At 43.8% G+C, this 19,185-nt stretch overlaps 1 protein-coding gene across 2 annotated transcripts in view; it reads right to left on the bottom strand.

The window, feature by feature from the left end:
- Positions 1-456: 456 nt before the first annotated feature.
- Positions 457-19,185, bottom strand: part of TADA3 (transcriptional adaptor 3) — a 184,461-nt gene continuing 165,732 nt past the window's right edge. The window contains exon 9 of one of the 2 annotated variants that reach the window (XM_069643254.1): positions 457-3,349. In XM_069643254.1, coding sequence (XP_069499355.1) covers positions 3,157-3,349 — 193 coding nt within the window. In that variant the 3' untranslated portion in view covers positions 457-3,156. The remainder of the gene's footprint in view (positions 3,350-19,185) is intronic. The other variant, XM_069643255.1, reaches the window with a different exon arrangement.

Genomic DNA, 19,185 nt, shown 5'->3' on the forward strand with positions numbered 1-19,185 from the left:
CTTCTGGCTAGAATGCACACAATCTCTCATACCTCGGTCCTCAATGTGCGTAGCCCAAGTCCATACATAATGACTATCCACAATGCAACCTGCAGCCAAAATGAAAACTGTGGAAAATGGAAAATTGGGATCAAATTCCTACTTCCACATTTCGCCATATTACATTATGATCAAATCACTATCGCACTAGGCCGATATAATTCTGAGCGAGCCCCAATAGGTGACTCTGGTAAGCATCCAGTATATCAATATCACTAATGCACGGTTTAATAGACTACAGCATCACTCTATTCATTGGCAGGCAGAGAGCACAACATCGTTTTTCACTGTATATTTTGTTTTACGGGGGAAGGGCGCTGTACTGAATTACCTTACCCTGCAATTTATTGATGTGAGAAACGGCTGGAGGAGAAGATATATCTGAACTTCCGCCCAAAGAAATGACCTTCAAGAAAATCAACAAAAGAAATGTGCAATTTATTATGGCAATGTTATCTTTTTACGAAAACACGAATCACTACACAAACCTTTTACAAAATACGATCCCATAGGAATACACCAGGTTGTCGCCATCTTTGCAAACATTGCCTTCTCTTGGTTTACGCATGATGAATTCCAGCAGCAGCTATGTCCGGTCACAAGGGCAGCACATCAGCTACACTGCAGAAAGTGAGTACGGTCCATGGCCTGCATTCAAAGTAAGTCTGATCTACCACTCAAACCACAGCTTCTTGACCATCAGCCATGTGACGCACCTCGAGTGGTGACGCTTGGAAGTGGTTTCCTTTGAGATAACAAGGAATACATACCTACAAAAAGGAATAAAGGGGAACCAACAGACAGCTGCAGATACACACACATATATATATAGTTTTTAAATTAATTAGAAAAAGGCATATTTCTTAAAAAAAAACACTTCACCATACGGATTTGGCAATTATCCATGTTAAATAGGAAAGTATACAGACATGCAGAAACCGTTCACCGTACGTCTGCAGTTTCAGCCAACCGAGGCTACTAGGAGAACATCTCCCTATAAAAATAAAACGTGGATGCCACAGAAATGTGCAGCCAAAGGTTGAAGACCAGCATGTCCAATTAATGCCCAAGCACTCGAAACCTGTATCATCGTTCAGAAAAGAATACAATGATTCCAGTATAATTTCAATTCGGGCACACATTCAAAATCGGACAATTTACAACAGTATACAACGGAGGGCTAGAAATCTAGTTCTGAGCATAAGCATAAGAGGGCTTTGCACTGACATGATTTGCAAGCAACCAGCACAGCTTTTCATTTGATTGTGTACTTTGGAGAAGCTTAAAATCTTTGCACAACAAACTTCTTAGAAAAACATTACAACACAGCCACGGAAATAATTATGGACACAAACCTACTAGGACAAACCAAAGATGACATTTTTTATAAAATAACTTAACTAGTGCTACAAAGGCCCAAAGAATGAACAATGAAAAGAAGCATACACAGGCCTTTGAATCTCTTAGCAGGAGACGTTATGTTCTATATGGCTTTCACTCTGTTGTGGGGGTGGGCATGGCTTTAAAGGATCCCAGTGAGAGCCACGGTCGGATCGCCCACCCCCCAAAAGCAAGGGTGAAAGCCATTCAAACTCCAGGGTGTATGCATGGTGCAAATGTTATTTTTTTTATTTTTTTCCCCTCCCCTCTGGAGATTCTCTGGAGGAAAATAAAAAACACACACAATGGCCACCCACATAGAGAAACGGCACTAAGTCCCCTTTCCATTTAAATGTTGGTCAGGAGACTGGAGGAGCACTGGGACAGGAGCACAAATATCTGGTCCAGCAGGTAAGCGGGGGAGGGAGGGAGAAGGTGGGGAAAATGTTTGGTTGGTTGTGGGGGGTGGCAAGGCAACAGAGAGAGACTCACTGTTGCCTCCTCACAAAAAAATAAAAATAAACTCAAAATAACTAAAGATGGCGCCCGCAACCCAGGGAAGGACCTTGGGGCTGGAGCAGCGGGCAGAATGTGTGTATTCTCGCCCACTGTTCCAGGCACCTGACTGGCTGAGCACCCATCCCCGGGTGCACGCACGCACGCACACACGGAACAAAGTGACATTTGCTAGTAGTTGTAATGCAATCTTTACATCCGCACCCTGTTCTTCATCACAAATCTGGACGAAATGGGAGTAGAATTGGAACATGAACTAAAGGATATCCCTTGTTTTCATTTCAACTCAAAGCAAGACTTTTCCAAAGTGTCAACGTCCGTCTACTACAAACAGAAGGGTTGCATATAAGAATAATGTCCATAAATAAAGGGAGTTTTGTCACCCCACACAATCAAAAGAGAAATAAATGAGCTGCTCCACATAACACAGTAACTGGAACTTAACATTCAAGCATATTATAATAGACGATTTCTTGCAAATGCCAGACACAAAGCTCAAGATGTCGACCTCTTGGAAGGAAGACTATGCTCGAGCAACAGAAAAAGAAATACTGTACCTTCTTGGTCGGGGTCCTAATTGTAAGGTAGTTTGTTTTCTTCAACTTCCCAAGCCGTTTACCACCACAAAAGATTGCAAATGGATGCAGACGATCACATTTTGGAATCACCTGCTAGACGGTGCACAAAAGGCACTGCATCTTTCCTTTGTTTCAGTTCCGTGTAGATCTGATGATCACAGAACACACATCCTTCGATTGTGCCGCTTGCAGAGCCTTTCCTGTCAGGCCCCAGATCGCATTGACAATTTTCCTCTATACACCAAAGAAAACCTCCTAAAATGGTATCTTGCAAGCAAACAATGTTATCAACAAGACAAATATAACAAACCACAAGGAGACATTGTTTCTGCAGAAAAACATGAAATGGTTTCAGTCTCTATCCTTTAAGTTAAACATATAACAGCACCATGGAAAGGGAAGAGTAACCATCAGACGTATGGTGGCAGATGGATGGTTGTGGAGGTTAAATACCACTTCAGTGCTTAATTCCATCGCCTCCTCATGCACTCACATCATGCCCAGCTGTGTACTGGGCATCGGATGGGCATTCAGAGTGAATATCCAGGCTCATGTATATGAAGTCATGGCAGTTTCTGGAGGAACCAGTAAAGTTTGATTCAGGGGCTAAAGAGATACTGGGCTACTAGTTGCATCAAACTTGCTAGCCATCTAGAAGTTTCAGGATGCTCTCCCTTTCCTTCAACGTCTTCCAGGCTTGTTCCTTTTCTTTCTTCGTTGGCGTTCTCTTCTTTTGCCGTGCAGCCATAATTTTCCGAAAGGCATCCATCACTTCATTATCTGCCATTCGCACCCTCTGTCGAAGCTCCTGCTTATTCATCTCGTCTTTTGCTAATCTGAAGCGAGAAAGCATTAATAGTTTTTTAAAAAGAAGCCCTCGTTTCTCCATATCCAAACAACCTGGCAGTGCAAATGCCAACAGGCTAAATATTATTAAAAAATGTAATGATAGAAAAAGCCAAATTTATTCATTTTCATAGCATACAGATTTTGGACCAAATTAGTACTGACTATCCACTATACAAAGTAAAGTACTTCTAATCCAGTTTCCTTTCACTACTGAGCTGTCATTGCAGGTAAAGGAACTGGACCAGATCACACTTGAATTACACTAACAGTATCCAGGTTTTCAATAACCATTAAGATGCTGGCTGTAAACTAACTTTCTTGTATCTGAAGGGTGTGGCGACCAACCTTTTAAAACTAATTAGGAACCGGAGCGATCAAAGGGGTCCTGTCGGGGAGAGGGCTGAAGTGTAAACCTGCTCTGTTTCCCCTCCACCCCCAATGAACAGGGAAAAAAAAAACAGTTGTCTTTGGTGCCCATTTGAAGCTGCTCCGGTGCGGGCAAAGGAAGATGGCATATTTGCAAAGCAGGCTGAAACGGACAAACTTAAGACATAGAATCTTTATTGTTTGTGAGGGTATAGGAAGAATTCCTGTTCTGGTGGATTCTAGTGCCACTTTTTAGGAGCCATCGATGTTTTGCTCCCCGTCCTTAATTTTCTGGATCACCCACTTCTGTCAGTGATTAGAAGGACTTCTCCTGCAGTCTCCCTGCCATTGCAACACTTTTTACTTTACTTGGGTATACGGTACTGGATCCCTCATGGGCGATTCTATCACCCTACATAGGTTTTTAGGGAGTAAGGTGGTGGCAGCTACACGTTAGTTTTGACTTCACCAAGGGTGCAAGTCATTTTAACGCATTGGGGGGCCAATGTACCTTTTTGATAGCCATTGGGCACCAATAGAAAAAATGTAAATCCTGCTCTAAGCCATTTTTTTAAATCTTGGGTCCCTTCGTTCAGAGCAATCCTGAGGTGGCCTTAAAATGGCCGTTGTGACCATGTGAAAACTTTGTGAGCACTCATAGCAGCTCCATATGATCGCTCACAGTCCCCAAGCTCTCCACTCCCACTTCCTGTCAGGGTGGATCTAGGCTGAGTGGCAGTCCTACTGGTTGGTCATCTGACACTTTGCCACCAATTCACTCAAGTGATAGGTAGGATAGCATTTGGTCAACCCATTTTTGCAGTGGATTTAAAGCCCTGCCTGGTTTCTACTTTTCTCTCCTGCTGCTTTTTTTCTGCTTTATGGAAGAAGTAGTTCTGCCAACCCGATGGAGTTTATTTTAGTAGACTCTAGCTGTTTGAAAGCTCCTCCCTAGTCATACTGGCAAGGTACAGTGGTGCACGCATTTCCCGATTTGGGTGTTTTGCCTCTAGGTTCCAGTCTGGGATTCATGAAGAAGCCTAATGCTTCCCCACATCTGCTGGGTCGGACCTGCCATGCAGGAACGCTTTTCAGGGCAGTGCACTGCTGCGTCCTGCGGTTTACCGCCGGAATCGTCCACTTGCTGTGGGTCGCTGCCACTGTCCAAAAGAGTGGTGAGATACCAAGAGCCTGGCTGATTTTCTGCTTGGAACATCCTAAATTACATCCAGCTGTTGCACCTGTGCATCGGATCTTGAAAGCCGACCCTGGAGAAGAAGCCCTCTGCTCAACAGGTTCTTTCGTCATGCTGAAGCCATTGTCACCGAAACTGCCAACACAAGTCTAACTCTGGGATTTGGGGTGAGCAATTATTCATGATGGTCACTCTCAGGGGCCTCTAAGGTCTGTCCAGGATCATGACTCTTAGGAGGAGAGTCAACTACATTTCCCATCTACTTCTATTGGAGGAAGTCCTGCTCTGCTGCATCTTCCTCTGGGGTTCCTGGTGTGTGGCCTGACCACTGGATCCCTTCATTGGGGCCCTCTTTGGCCTTCCGTGGGGTTTTATGCAGCATAATCTGCACCTCACGGTTAAAACAGACTTATCTCCATTAAAGCAGATGGCCCATTGACTAATCTCATGAATGCCTACGGAACTACGTCCAGTCCAGGAACTCTCCTTAAGTTACTCTGGGGCTACTGTGATTATTCACAGGTTCTCATCACTTCTCCCCAGAGCAGAGCCCTTACGTATGAGGCTAGGTCGCTAGTCAATAGTCCCCCTAGGGGTGGTGGAATGCGAGACCACACAGGGAGAGACTCCCCTCCGGGGGGAAAAGGACTTCCAGCCCATAAAAGGCCTCCCTATACCAGTTTCCAGAGAAGTCATGCCCCTCGTAAAACCATCTAACATCCAACCTGACAGTGCTACTGTATGTTGTTGTAAAGTCTATCTCACCCTCAAGATCTGCTTTGACTGAGATAAGGACGAGCCAAGGAAATATGCACAGTAACCACAGACTGCACTACCAGTGACTAGGTGGCCCCAACGAGTCATGACGATTGCATCGGGAACACCAAAGAAACACATTGACCTTACGCTGGGGTGGGCCCAGCTATATAACAAAGACTGAGGAAGGACTAATCCTTGGGTGAGACACAGTAGCCTCCATTTCCCATTCACAATGAGTCTGCCATCCCCCAGGCCTTGATAAGCTATTGCCAGCCCTTTCCCAATGTGCTCAGCAAAAGATACCAACACCCAGGCAGATGGGGAGCAAGTGCAAGTGGATTTAGGTCACCTAGCCTAAGCCCTGCCCACCTGGTGCCTTCCTGCTGCTCTTTTTCACCACTTAGCAAGCCCGCCCACTTGGTGCCTTCTTGCTTGCCGCTGTTTCCCAGCCTCTTTTCCTTTGCAGATGGGGAGCAGGTGCAAGTGGATCTAGGTTACCTAGCCTAAGCCCTGCCCACCTGGTGCCTTCCTGCCTGCCGCTCTTTTTCACCACTTAACGAAGCCCCGCCCACTACTTCTGCAGGAGTCTGTCCTGATAAATTCTGGTTTCGCCCTCACCGTCTTGTGGCCAATGCTGGATTTAACTTTTATGGACTTCATTCATTCATGGTGCGTCACTCTTTCTCAACTCTCATGCTGAACTTCCTTTGCATCTTGTACTCATGGTGGCCCTGAATCATGCTGTTCCCATCTTCATCTTGTATCCTGGCTTGCAACATTATGTTACTACTGACTTCTGCAATTGTATTCGCTCTCCACTCTTGCTTCTCCACTCTTTTTGACTGCTTACTCTCTGTTCTCCCCTCCTTTCCTTTCTCCCTTTTTCCTATCTCCTCCCCTTACTTTCATCTATGCTCTTACTCTATCAGAATTGTCCCTGGACCTAATATGATAGCAACCTCGTCTGTTTCCTCCACCCTCCCATTACTGTTTCCGCCCCCCACTCCTCTCTAGCACTATCTGAAATGTTGTCAGGCCTAGTATGATAGTCGCTTGTTTTGTTCCTCCCCTCCCTTTCTGCACCCCTCTCCCTCACCTTTTGTTTTTCTCCGGCTCTACCAGAAATGTCGTCAGGCCTAGTACGGTAGTCGCCTGTCTGTTTCCATTTCCTTCCCACTCTCCCCCTCCCTTCCATATATATGTCTTAGCTCCTGCACTATCTGAAATAGTCAGGCCGAGTACGATAGTTAATTTCACATCCTTACTGTTCATGGCCTGTAACAATGTCATTGTATTTCCTCTTGTTCCCTCCCTTGCCTTGAAGCGCTTTGAAACACATTGTGTATAGGCGCTATATAAATAAACTATCAAATCATATCATAGATATCCATTAGGTACTTGGACGAGGAAGAGACCACCAGAAACATACATCCTCACTTGCACACACCGTTTTGGTACTGGGACGAGGAGGAGGCAAGCAAGAGCAATGTGGAACTCCCAAGTCGGCTGTGAGCGGTCTAGTCCTTTTTTTACCAATCAACCTGGCAGGAAGAATGGGGGAAAATGAGGTCAGCTGTGGAAGGAGAACTACGGACTGCTGGAAGAGCGCAGACCTCTACTGGAAGGTGGTGTGGCAGATGGAGTGCTCGAGAACCCCAGTATGATGCAGAGAATGCAGCAGGAAGCAAAACTGAAGGAAGCTGGAGGCCTGTGATGTACTGCAGAAAGAAATCTGACGTGAACAGGCAAAACTGAGTGAGGCCTGAGCTGTGAGCGAAGGGAAATCCCACCTTAGCATAGGGCAAGTTAGGAATTCTATTTTGTTGAATAAAGGTTTATAACCGAAAAATTTACTTCAGTTGTCTTTGTCTACTTCATGACGCTTTCACAGTCATCAGGGAACGTCTTAAAATGGTACAAGTCAGTAATATAGTGTTTCAATGAAGCCAGATCAGACCATTTATTCATTCATCCATCCATTCATTCATTCATTCCTGCAAGAAACCATCAAAATGGTACATCAGGTCTCTCCAACTGACCCTGAAGGACACATCAGTGTGAATGTTGAGATAAGGCCTTCTTTCTCGCTCCGATACATTTTCCATAAATAGCCAACTTTTCTGAAACCTCTTTTTTTTACGAGCCCCCTGTTTATAACAGTGGAGATAACACAGAAGAGAGCAAAAGTAGAGCACTCAAATATACTTCGATACGCAACGAAAGTATACAGCGTGATGAGAGAAAGGATAGACAAGATAGACAGATGGAAATAGAGGTGGAAATAGAGGAAGAAGCAAGGAAGCAGAAAGAAATAAAAGACAAAGCCAAGGGAATAACAATAGTACAGAATGAATGGAAGGACATCTATTACTCAAGCTGGATAAGGACATTGATGGGGTTGATGGGGTTCGAGGAAGAAGAGAGCAGAGCGGGAAAAGAAAGAAAAGGAAGAAGAGAGGGCATATAAAGAAGAGAAAGAAAGAATGCAAGCAAAGGGAAGAACGAAAAAGGTACAAGGCGGTAAAGAAAATCAGGTGAGAAGAGAGGAGGTAGTAGCACAAAGAATGAAAGGACGTAGGTTGCAAAGAAGGCAAGAGTTAGATGAATTAAGTGAGATGAGAAGGGAGGAAGAAATGAACAGAAGTAGGGGACTAAAAGATGACGAGATAGAGTATTTATGTCACAGAAGCATAGTGCCGATCGAAGCACAACAACTACTTGAGGAAGAGAGAGGGTCACAACAGCCCCGTAGGGAGCTACAGGGGATACGAAGAAAGCCAACACGGGCTGATGTGCGAGTTACAGAAGGCATAGAGAAAAGACTTGGGGATTTATATAGGCAAATCAGGGATAAAGAAGGGTATAAAACCCAAGATAACGTAGAACCATCTGTATCGAGGGAAACTGGAGGAAGGCTAGATGACATAACAGACGAGCATAGGACGTGGTCTTTAACTAGACTAGATCTTGATGACGCGGAAAAGGATAACAGTCATACATGTTGGGGCATAATGATGCCAGATTAAGAAATGGAAGAAAAAACGGAGGGAGCGAAGGGAGGGCGCATGCAGATTTTCAAAGGAACCAAGTGTAAGCAAGGGGTAAAATAGTCAAATTTAGAGGACCGCAAAGAGAGAACACCAGTATCAACACCATATGCTGAGCGACCACAAGCATGATCACGTAGTACAGGGGACGTATCCCTGCCTTATGTAAGCAGATTAAGGGCACTACCAGGACGGAGATAAACAGGCAAAACAAGCCCCACCAGGGAAACAAGGCGTGTAGGCAGGTACGATTGTGGACCAGGAGTTTCAGTTTCCACCATTAGAAAAAGGGGGGAGGACGACCACAATACATACCATGGCCACAGATGGATAAAGACAATTTAAGATGTAAATTACTGAGTTTAACGTCCGGTGCGGGAAAGTGGATTTATGAATTAGAGAGAATGACATCAGGAATGACATTAGCTATAGGTGACATAAAAAGCTTTCTTGTATCCATAATGGGGGAGAGCTCACGACATTTTGAACAAGCAGGCTATGCAGGTGTAACTGCACAAAACACGACGCACAATGGAGTACCATTTAATAATTGCAGAGCCGATGTATAGCGGGCGCACAGAGTACTACATCCAGATACATCCGATATGATATGGGTGTCATTATCACTCGGAAAATGGGGAAGATGAAAATCCTGTTGCTTATATTCAAGACATTCAAGAGAGATGGTGCCTAGAGACACGTGAACTGTGGGATAAAACAGTTTTTGTTTAGACCAGAAATCTGTATGGATGATGAAGAAGGGCAGGTTATCGGTTAGAAGCAGCAGTGGTCAGAGAAGTAAGGATGGTTCTTCATGGGACCGATGATGAGGGAAGAGGATGAAGACCAGTAATGGCGCTCAGTGAAGGATACAGGCCGACAGATTTGACAGACGAGAAGCTGTTTAAGGATCAGTACTCAGATGAATAATTCATATTTTTCATAAATCACATTTAAAGAAGCCCTTCTTTTTTCAAGGGAGATTTGGAGAAAGTTCCAAATATTGTATGGACCACAAGTCCATATGATGTGGGTCTATTAAAAGGAGTAGGAGCAGTTAAAATTAAACTTAAACCAGGAGCCCTTTTGCCACATGCAAAGCAATAGCCCATGTCCAGAGAGGTAGATTAAGGTATATTTGAGGCCCTCTCCGCTCCAATGAAGCAATGAATATTAGACCATCTGATTCTCCATGTAACACGGCTGGGTACCCAGTAAGAAAATCAAGAGGGGGAGAAGGGGAAGAGTCATGGAGATTTATACAGGACCATCGCACCCTAAACAATATAGTCGAAGCTGAGTTTCTCTTCGTTCCAAACCCTTCAACAATATTGTGAAACATCCCATCTAAGGCCAAATATTTCAAAGTCCTAGATTTAAAAAATACGTTCTTTTCTATTCCCCTTACAAAGACTCAAAGGATTGGACTTCCTTTTTGTATAGAAATATTCGCTTGAAACATACTTGTTTGCCCCAGGAGTACTTTGAGTCCCCTTCAATCTTTAACTGAGTCCTTCAGAAGGACTTGCGCAATGTGCAGCTCCAAAGTGCAATGCATGGATAACATTTTGGTGTCTAGTGAGACAGAAGAAAGATGCAGAGAAGATTCAGTTAAGCTCATGACTGTACTCTCAGAGAAAGGATATTAAGTAAGAGCATTATGTTCCCTAAAACAAAGAATGGTGTCTGCACCTTTGCAAATTGCAAACTGTTGCTGAATAAATGTCTGAAGGGTGTCATATTCGTCATAATTGTCAATCATCAAACCATTGCAAAGAAAGATACGTTATGGGCGGTTTTGAATGTGTCACTACTGATAATCAGATGATCATTTTGTATATATGTAACTGATGTAGATTGCTCGTTCTCTTGCATCCCATGTGGTCTGGGTGACACGTTGCGGGACGCGAGACCCCAGTCGGCCGCCTGAGACTATTTGCTTTGCAATAAACCCTAGATTTTGGTAATTGAACCTCGTATCTGGCGTATCCGTTTGTGTGTGTGGTGATTGTGCCTTGTTTCCATACGCGAGGGTCCCCTAGGGGTCCCATCAAAATGGCGCCCGAACAGGGACCCTCACCCACTTGCTCCATCGTATACTTTGTAATTTAAGGAAGGCGAGAGAGAAAAAACTAAGCGAGGACGAGACGGTCGAGCCGGGATCGAGAGGTGGTCGGGGCGCCCCTGTGAAAGTGATGAGACTCCTTTGCAGATCTGTACACAACTGATCCCTGATCAACGTGTCTGGCCAGAGAGCAAGAAGGCGAGGGTCCCGAAACGAGGCAGAGTGAACCAAGATACGCAGACACGCCGATTCTTGGCTGCGTCAGTATACAGACAAATTGCGTCTTGAAAGACGACTTGGTTGATCAGGTGAGTCGTGCCCCGATTCTAAATAACCCTGATATGGGTTGAGTGTTGCTCTTGCAATATCAAACGCCCAGCGTAAGGTTAAAACATGCCTGGGATATCGTCTACCTGTTTAGTGGGATTTTTCCACTGAGGTAGACAATCTTTGGAAACTGGCCAGGCTGCGCCACCCATAGGGTCGCCAGCGTATGAGATGTATGTGAAGTATGGTACAGGGGCAATAATGTTTTCTGAAATTTGGCATAGGCAAAACAGACACGAGGAAGATTTCCAATAGCCAAACCATGGGAGTTATGAGATGGCGCGCATTTGACATCATTAGAGACTGGAGGAAGGAAGCTATGCTCCGCTTGAGAAGCAGACAGAAAAACGCGTGCAGGCACAAGTCTAGAGAAGAGAGAGCGAAAGAACAGGACGAAAAAGAGTGGGATGAGAATATAAGAAAGGCAGCTGTGTCCAGATGAGAGTAGACAAAATATATCCTCAACAAGAATTGCATTCATCAGATTAATCAATAAGATATTAAACGAAAAGAGACAAGAACACCCAAAAACTAAGGCTGATAAAATTGCATTAGCACCCATTGCCCAGCCCATCCCTGTTGCCCAGCCTCCATTACAGCCGCAGCAACCACTCCTCCTTCCAGTTGTTCCCCTCCAAAACATCCCCCTTCCCCTCCGCCTATTGAACTTGAATTCACCGTAACAAGAGAAGAAGGTATGGGAAGAGAGGGGACGGCACAAAGTGAGTGTACTAGAATAACCCGTAGTGCGGTCAGCAAGTAGAGGAGAAAGGAGTTGAAGGAACAGGCAAAAATGTATATAGATGGAAACGATGATACATCGACGCTGGATTCGATATATGATTTCAGGAAGACTAGTGAAAAACAGGTATTGTTGGAGTGCATGGGAGAATATTTAATGGAGAGATGGAAGCAGTTAGTTGGAATGGTACCGCCGCAGAAGTTGCGGGATTTGAATGCGTTCGCAAGGTTGAGAGAAAGAGATTCAGAAATAAAGGAACATGTACACAGGCTTTTTGAGTTTAAAAATGAAATTGACGAAGCATATGCTCAAACGTTTTCTATACCAGGGTTTAGGAACAAAGACATAAGAAGGGGAAGGCAAGAGGTGGTACCATATGTACAGCAGCATTTTTTTCCACCGTCAAGACAGGCTAGTGAGGAAATGAAAATATGTACACGAGAGGCGCTTAGATGGATTTCAGATGCTAGTATTCCCACAATGGAAGTGCAAAAATATTTGATCAATATACATTACCAATGCAGAGAAAAGCACTGCATGTGATGGTTGAATATTTGTAGGATAAAAATATAGAAAACATGCAATTTAGCCCCCCCCCGAATTAATGGCAGTGTATAAGAGAGCTTTTGTACGCGATACAGGAGAAACAGCCTTATCCCTTGATTTAGCAATAGTGTTGCATATGAGGGAGGGAGAAGGAAAAGCAAGTGTGATATTTCCCATGAGGGAAGTTTCACCTACTTTTGTGCCGTAACGGAAGCGCATTATACAGCACAGTACGTGCATGTTCCTTTCTCCAGACAAGAGGTGAATAATATAAAACAGACGATCCCTGATTTGAGAAAAAAATCTGGCGGGATTCTATAAAGTAGAGTCCTATTTGAAATCGTCCATTTTTACTATGAACGATATTGACCTAATACTCCCAGTAATTTTACCAGCAGACATGGAAGCAGATAAGAAAAGTAGATGTGGATAGTTTTGGTGACACGTGGGAGCATCTAGCAAAAGAGGATGCGGACAGGAAAGCAGGCGAGAAACCATTGCCAAATATGGCAGCATTACCAGCACGAATAATACAAAAACTGAAGGAAATAGTTCCAGAAAAAAAGAATTTTATGGGACAAACTAACTGCATGTGTTCAAGTTAGCTACAAACTATTTCAATAAATTTGAGGAATTGTTTACAGATTTTAGTGGCCAAGATGCTAGTACTGAGGCGGGGAAAAGATTATTCGTTGACAAATATGTGAAGGGATTAATACCTCCAATCCAAAATTTGATAATGACATCTGAAAGTGCATGGCAAGCAAAATCATTGAGTGAGGTATTACACATGGCCCAGTATTATGAGAATAGAGTGAATACAGAGAAAGAGAAAGATGTGAAAGAAAAGAGTACATTTGAAAACAAGGGCGTTTCTCCAGCAGGTAGCGGGTCACAATAGAGGAAGAGGAAATGCACAAGGGAGAGGGAGTAATTCCAACATGCTTGGAGGTCCTCTGGGATTAAATCAGTGTTCATATTCTAGGGGAGAGGGTCATTGGCGAGCGCAATGACCACACTTGCAAAATAGAAATGGGTATGGTCAGAGAAGACAGCACAGAGGTTGCCCGGGAACAAATGGACAGGAGAGAAAGGATATGCAGCAAAACCAGAATAATCAAGGGAATAGCAATCAGAATCAGAACCAAAATCAGAGTCAGACTCCTTACTTCCAAAATCAAAGGTGAGTGCAATTGAGGTGGGGGCGGAAATATTTTTGACACAACCAAATACATACTATTCTGGTGATTACACATCAGATGATGTATTGTTTCCCCGATAGGACAGCCCAAGACAGGGGGCAGGAACCAGTGTACATTCCCGTAAATCAAAAAGGACCCTAAGTAGAAATGAAAGTCGGGAATAGAGAGCACAGCTTTCTCGTAGACACAGGTGCGCAGGAGTGCTCAATAGACCACCACTTGGTTCCGGAAATACCTCTGTCAGGGCAAAAGAATGTTTCAGTAGGGTTCGCAGGTACGCCAGTATCAATCCAGTGTCCCAATCAGAACCAGTAACAATAGGACCATTTACCGAATATTGTCCATTTTTGTTGACACAGAATTGTGGGGAAAATCTATTAGGATTAAACATATTGAAGAAACTAAGTGCAATTATCCATTGTACTCCTGATGAAGTGTTTTTGACAATATCACCACAGAATATACCAGTGTCCGAGTTCCTGTCCAAACCTCTGCCCGGGGAGTCAAGTGAAGTACCGGCTTATGTATGGGCAATGAATGACAATGATGAGGGATGTTTGAAGATAGAACCAGTGAATTTGTTTTAAAAGAAGGAGTAACATATTCCGCAGTATAAGATTATGATGGAGGGCAAGAAAGCATTGAAAAGTATTGTCTCAGATTTGGTAAAAAGGAATGTAATTGAAGAGATTACAGGTAGCACTTGTAACAGCCCCATTCTCCAAGTGTATAAAAAAGGGGATAATGAAATACCGTACCGTTTCATAATTGATTTACGCACATTGAACAAAGTGGTTGATCCTCAGTTCCCATTGGTCCCAGACAGTCACCACAATTCTGACAATGATACCTGCCTCGGCTGCATATTTTAGCGTGATTGACCTTAAGAATGCATTTTTTAGCATTCCAGTACACCAGGATAGCAGATATATATTTGCTTTCACATTAGTGGGGCGGTCATTTACATTCACACGCATTCCACAAGGTTATACAGAGAGTCCAAGTATTTACAGCAGAGCATTAAAAGAACAGGTAGATATGCTAGAACTACCGGCGGGTTGTGTATTATTGCAATACATAGATGATCTGTTGATTGCTGCTGATACAGAGGAGATTTGTAAAAAGGAGTACCATTTTATTTTTGTCACACTTAGCAGCACATGGCCATAAAGCGAGTTTGAAAAAATTCCAATATTGTAGAAAGGAGGTGGCTTATTTAGGCTACCTACGTTCGAGAGAGGGGAGAAGACGGACATCAGAATGGATAGAGAGTATCTCTGGTATGCATAATAGGTATGGCTTCCTATTGCCGTCAATGGATAGCAAATTTTGCGATGATTGTGAAGCCGATGGTGGCATTGACGAAAAAGGATGCTGTGATGCCTTTGCAATGGAATGAAGAATGCCAGAGAGCATTTGATCTGCTCAAAACTGCGTTGTGCACCGCCGCAGTTTTGGGCACACCAAATTATGAAAAAACGTTCAGATTGTTTGTACATGAGAATGAAAGCTGTGCGCTGGCTGTTTTAACGCAGGAACAAGGTGGAAGAAATAGTCCATGTGGTTACATTTTTTCTGCGCTGGACCCTGTAGCATGCGCTTTACCAGGTTGTTTGCAAGCTGTTGCAGTGGCTGCTGTGTCAGTGAAACAAACTGAAGGAATGGTGTTGGGGCACACCTTAATTTTGATGGTGCCACAAGCCATAGACGTTCTATTAAATAGAATGCAAACGCAACATCTCACGTCCGCTAGATTGGCTAGATATGAAATTGTCCTATTTGCACCAAACATTCAAATTACGAGGTGTAGCGCTTTGAATCCTGCAGAATTAATGCCACTGCCCAGGGGAGAAATATGGGAGAATGAATCACCTCCCCATGATTGTTTAATGGTTACTGAAGAAGAAATGAAAGGAAGAGTTGATTTAACAGACACCCCACAGAAAGAGCCAGATGGATAACTGTTTTGCGACGGCTCCTGTTTTAAGTTACCTGATGGCACATCAACGGCTGCCTACGCCATTACGACAAAAAAGTATTGTAGAAAGCAAAAGAATCCCTTTCAACTCTGCACAAGCCGCGGAGATAATAGCATTAACCAGAGCATCTGAAATTTCTGGAAATCTGAATGTAAACATATATACTGACAGACAGTATGCCTTTGGGGTGGTACATCATTTTGGCCGACACTGGGCTCAGAGGGGTTTCTTGACATCACATGGAACTAGGATTCAACATGGCCCTTTGATAGTACGATTGCTGTCTGCACTTACGTGTCCGAAGCGACTAGCAATAATAAAATGAGAGGCGCATAAAAAAGTAACATGTAAAGTGGGAGAAGGAAATACATTTGCAGACAGCATTTCGAAACAAACTGCCACTGATTTGAGCACCAAAATGTTAACAGTACAGTCAGAGGAAGTGCTCTGCATGATAGAGAATGGGATTGCTACAGTCAAAGAGATGCAGGCGGTAGCAACTGCTGATGAAATACAAGAGTGGGCTGAGGGCTCTGCAGAATTAGATCTGGAAGGTTGCTGGGTAGACAAGAGTAGAAATTGGATGTTGCCAAACTCCTATGTAACTGCAATGGTTACTATGGCCCACAGCCCCACGCACAAAAAAGATGATTCTGCATTTGGCTACAGTGTGGCAGGACACACACATTAGGAAAAAATGCAGAAAGGCTAGTACAAAATTGTATAACGTGTTTGCAACACAATGTTGGAAAAAGAACAGCTACTCCAACAGGTAGTTTTGGCCCCCCCTCTATGCCATTTGAGGTGATCCATTTTGATTTTATAGAAATGGAAAGGTTTCAGAACTTAAAATATGTACTGGTGGTAGTGCGTGCGTTCAGTAAATGGGTGGAAGCATATCCACTGAAGGATTGTACAGCCATGAGCACTGCTAAAGTGATGCTTAAGGAGTACTTTTCACGGTTCGGCCTGCCCCGGGTCATATGGTCGGACAACGGCCTGCACTTTGTTGGTGCAGTAATATTACTGATTTGCGCAGGTCTTCATATTGATAAAAGATTCCATTGCGCCAGGATCTGATGAGTGCCGGTCTTATTGAACGCCAGAACAGCATAAAAAAAAGAGCAAGATCAGTAAAAATGTGTGCAGGAAACAAGTTAAGATGGACTGATGCACTGCCCCTAGCTTTGTTGTGCATGCACACATCTGTGCAAGCAAGGACTGGGCTCTCCCCCTATGAAATTGTAATGGGGAGCCCTGCTAATGTTTGGTGCGCGCTGCAGCTTAGGTGGTTGAGCAAAGTAGAATATCCTGTGCTTAGTACATACTGTAACATTTAAATAGAGAAATTGTGTTTGATTCATCAGCAGGTGCAGGAGGCTATTCCTATCAGATATACTGGTCCGGGGCATTCTCAGCAACCAAGCAACTGGATCCTGGTGAAAACTTCGAGAGGAAGTCATCGCTTGCACCCAGATGGCATGGGCCATACCAAGTCCTTCTGAAGGCACAGACAGCAGTCCGTGTGGACGGTAGGAAGGCGTGGATACATGCCACGCACACGAAAGAATTCCATCGCCATTCAAAGAACGGCCTGATCCAGACGATAAGGAAGAAACAGCTGCCCCTGAATCGAAGGAAATTGTTGCCAGTTCTGTGCCACAAAATGTGCCTGATCCCGAGACAAAACCTGGAACGATTGCTACAAAGGAGAAAGGGCTAAGAGTGCCCCAACGTTGCCCAGCAGAATCTGCATCGCTGCTGGTTGACACGAAACCTTCATCATCACTTTGGCGCCTACCACCTCTAGTTGCGCCGCAGACTGACTGAGCCTGAATCTGGAAGTGCACCCGCACTATTCATCGATCACACAGTACCTGGAGCAATACGGTGCAATCTACGTTCTCGAGATAAGAAGTGATCAGATCTTCGTTTTATTTTCTTTGTTGCCTCTATTTCCCATCACGGATGAAGTGGGAACCGGAGGCCTAGGGGAGAGAGGCGTGGGAGTTGTGCAAATCTGACAGCCCAGGAACGCTGCTCCACGGTGCTATCTTTGAAAACAAAATCCATGTGTTGATCACCCCATACGGACAAGTGGGGCTCATATGGTACAAAGGCAATTGACTGCTACGGAGTTCTTTGAGCAATGTGCAGAAGCACGATAATCTTGCCCAACGTATAGCAATCCAGGCTGCTGAGAACTGGCTAAAACACGTTGTTAACACTTCAGATCTTACTGATATTCGGACGAGTGCAGCGGTAAGAGGTATTCACGATGAACATTGTTGGAGAAGAATCAAGAAAAATGCCTGCACCAGCTTCTGCTCCCTCCTGCACCAATGCTGATAATGTAGTGAATATAGAGACTGTAAGATTGCCGAAAAAAAAGTGCCGGAAAAATTGTATGCTGATCTTAACAATAGTCATGTGTGTTATGAGTTTACTAGCACCGATAATGACAGTCCTGGTATTATGGTATCTAGAAGAGATACATCCCTTGGAAGTGTTTTTGCCCATTAGAAATATTTCCGCCACTGAAAGCCCGGTTCATGTAATTTCCTATACTTCCCCAATGGAAGAAAGACACAGGGAAGGTTATGGAGATAACATATTACTTTTGATAATGAATATGACGCACTCAATTTTGAGAAAAAACAATTGTTGGGTGTGTACACATATACCGCAACATGGTGGTAAGGAAGGGAATAGGTTGGTATGTGCAGCCATTGCCATTGAGTTCTACATGTTACGCGTCCTTAAGTGCATTATATTATGGGAAATGGAATAAGACTGAAACGGGTCAATTAGATAGAACAAACATGGACGAATTTGATGAGGTAATAATGAAACCTGTAGGTTGCTCTATATTTCGCAAAGCAAGACCAATAACACAAGTAGTAATGCCGCAAGATAGATTATGTGTGCCATATAAATCATCTGTAATCACGTTTCACATGAACAGGGAATAAAGATACAGTGCCCCCCTTCTATACAATAAATTACAGTCCTCGCTCTGTTCCATTTTGCTTAAGAAAGAGAGGCTCCTATTCAGAAGGTACATTCACCAGGTGTATGAACATTGCAATCCTTGAGAGAGAGGAAGAACCGGTGTACGTAGGTGATCCTGTCTATTTCATATGTGGAAAAAAAGCTTATCCCTGGTTGCCGAGAAATTGGGGAGGTACTTGTTACTTAGGGATTCGGTTTCCGGGGGTGTTTCTTTCAAAAACATCAGATATAGCCAAACTATCTAGATCAAGACCGCGACGAAATTAGGAAGGAGGATTAATAGCAGAAGACATAGCAAAATCGTTTATACCACTTTCGGGTGAAGCAATACATTCCTATAATATAAGACAACTTTCCAGAATATTAAAAAAAACAATAAATGGAACGGATATATTATAGAACATGATTTTGGAGGAAAAAGCGATTAGATTAATGACACTTCAAAACAGGATGGCTCTTGACATAGTTCTGGCTGATTGTGGGGGAGTTTGCAAAATCGTGGGGTCAATGTGTTGTGTATTTGTAAGTGACTCCTCCCCTACGATTTTTGAAGCGATAAAGTTGCACGTTCTGAGCTCCGATC

The sequence above is a fragment of the Ambystoma mexicanum genome, chromosome 2p (genome assembly GCF_040938575.1).
Source record: "Ambystoma mexicanum isolate Mex_15411 chromosome 2p, UKY_AmexF1_1, whole genome shotgun sequence".
Taxonomy (NCBI): Eukaryota; Metazoa; Chordata; class Amphibia; order Caudata; family Ambystomatidae; genus Ambystoma; species Ambystoma mexicanum.